Consider the following 2,517-nt stretch of genomic DNA (forward strand, 5'->3'; position numbering starts at 1 on the left):
TTAGCAGATCACAATTACTGTGCCTGGCTTATCAGCTGGCTCTGTGTTTTCATTGTTAAACGGCATAAAGCAGAATTTCCAGCTGACAAACGGATCTGTAGACCACATCTCCTCTGTCAATTCAACATCGTGGCACCGACACCAGTATGCCACGGCGATGAGAAAGCTGTTGATGAAGTACAGCCAGGGGACGTTCATCTCCACGTAGGCTGGAATCCGAGCACCGAGAAACAAAATGATGATTTGAAGAAGAACAAAAGGTGCCCACGTGCCGAGAAAACAGACGAGGAGTCTGGTCAGGACCTGCCGCTTCAAGCAAGTGCTGCTGCTGCTGTTGGACAGGCAGAACATCAGGACGGGCTGGCTGGCGAAGGAAACGACCCTGACGGACAGCAGCATGGCGACAGCTTCCCTCCAACAAGCCGCGAGAGCCGTGCCTACGAGCAGCACCACGGCACACGAGACCGAGTAGCTCTGCACGCTGGTGTAGAGAGGACACTGGTACGGAGAGAAACGGTTCTGGATTTCTAGTTCTTCATAGACAGCGGGAACTTTCAGAATACAAAAAAAACCTGAAATCCATATAACCACCACAGCAAATACGTAAAGTAATCTTTGGCCTCTTTTAGGGAAGTGAGAGGTTTGGGCTATAGTCATGTAATAATCCAGACCCGCCACAAGATAGACCGGGAAGTGCAAAATCCCGTAGGTAAGAGAAACGATCTGAGTCAGCAGGCAAATGTGGTACTTTGTGAATCGCACACCCCAGAGTGCAAAGTCCTCCAGACAGAAAATGAAGGATATACTCAGCAGCAGCGTGAAATCGAGGAGTGCCAGTGAAACACAGAAGTAGCCCATAAAACTAACTTTCACATTTTTTTGCTTAACTTGCAACATGAAGAAATCCAGGAACACTTTTCCAAGCATAACCAGGAGCAACATGCAGCTGATTTCAAGAGGTTGAGTGACCTGGGTGTAGTGGTACTGACCAGAACAATTTTCACAGAGCAGGGCAGCCATCCTCCAATGGTGAGAACAGCAAGTAAGTTTCACAGGGCACAGTGCTTCATACCTGGGAAAAAAAAACAAAACTTTGTAAAAATTTATTCCGGGGTACCTCTACCAATTAGCTAATTCTCCATCATAGTAACTACCACATTTACATCTATCTGAATTTTCTAGGGTCCTTAATTAAGAGTAAATAGCTTCACTAACACATCATTACATTGTCAAGAAGTGCCTGAATTTTATGTTCTTTGAATTGTATTTTTGAGAATGAAAAGGTCAACATAGACCTAAGTTACTTTTCTAGCTACCGTCCTAAGGGAAGGTTTAGGAAATAAGGTTGACTGTGCTCCTTTCCTTTAGAAAGCATGGGGGTCTTCTTGTGCTGCTGGGCAGAGGGATGGATGTTTCAGAGCTCCTACATATTTTGAAGAAATTGGACAACCTGTAGGACAGAAATCATACAAGGCACGGGAGGTGTTACAGTTGGCCTCACAGTTCGTTATGCTCACAGCATCCGCATGGAATTGAGACTGCAGAAATATCCTGAAAGCAGAAGAAGCATCAACCCAACTCATCCTTTTTCGGTGCTAAAATCCTGGAACTCTGAGGCAGTCTAAAGTGCACACGCTTCATTAGCTGCTTAGGCTTTGTTGTTCATCCTTTAGCAACACAAGTACTACGATAGACACCTCAGAACAGCTGTTTTTCCCCCCTTGGACCTCCGTAAGTTTCCTCATGATAATTCTTTTCTGTGTGCTGATTCCTAAGGAAAACGAATGGAGGATGGCTTCATGTGTGGCAGCAAGACGTTACTGTACAAGCTGTCTTCTCTCTTTCCTAAAGGAGCGGGATGGTGGAAGCATTCTCAGCGACAGCAGAGAAAAGCTGAGAAGCCAAGGCAGCTGTAAGAAGGAACTGCCTCTTGGGATCTCTGTTAACTGTCATTCACTTGTATTTAAATTTTATTATCAGCTTGCCAGAGTTAGTGAACATTTGAGTTAGCGTCTCCTGAAAAGCAGAGTAAGAAGAACTAGAAGTACAACTTGAGATGTACCCGCCGACCTGGTTACGAGCCCACCTGGGCTTGCTGCTTCACTCTGTGTAAGGACACCTCATCCTCTACACCCTAATACATTTTACAGTGTGCCTTTAAATCGCCTCCCGAGTGTCTTTTGCCTTCCTATACCGGATGCTGCGCTTGTGCGTGCAGAAAGCAGGAAACCTGCACCGCAAAGCTGGGTCGCCCTCTGCAAGCGCTCCCTGAAACCCCCCGGTACCACCGCCACGCCAAAGCACCTGTGCACAGGCCGGGCCTCCCGCCCGCCGCGCCCAGCCCCGGGCAGTGCCCAGGGCTGCCGCAGCAGCGCTCGCCCAGGGGGGGCTGGCGCCCGCCTTCCCCACACGGCCGAGGGCTGGCAGCGCCTCCGTGTCCCCCGTCCCCGGGCGTCTCCCCGCCGGCGGCCCTCGGCCCTCCTCTCCTCCGCAGGGCCCCGGCTGGGCTGAGGGAAG

The 2,517-nt window shown here is 49.4% G+C and overlaps 1 protein-coding gene across 1 annotated transcript; it reads right to left on the bottom strand.

Moving 5' to 3' along the window:
* On the bottom strand, window positions 1-1,020 carry GPR160 (G protein-coupled receptor 160). Its single transcript, XM_009947334.1, has one exon. It carries the CDS (start codon window positions 1,018-1,020, stop codon window positions 1-3), a length of 1,020 nt encoding a protein of 339 aa, XP_009945636.1.
* Window positions 1,021-2,517: the final 1,497 nt, after the last annotated feature.

This window comes from Leptosomus discolor, chromosome 7, assembly GCF_034619465.1.
Source record: "Leptosomus discolor isolate bLepDis1 chromosome 7, bLepDis1.hap2, whole genome shotgun sequence".
NCBI classification, from domain to species: domain Eukaryota; kingdom Metazoa; phylum Chordata; class Aves; order Leptosomiformes; family Leptosomidae; genus Leptosomus; species Leptosomus discolor.

Coding starts and splice junctions, on each gene's coding strand:
- GPR160 (XM_009947334.1), bottom strand. CDS start 1,020: ATGGCTGCCCTGCTCTGTGAAAATTGTTCTGGTCAGTACCACTACACC.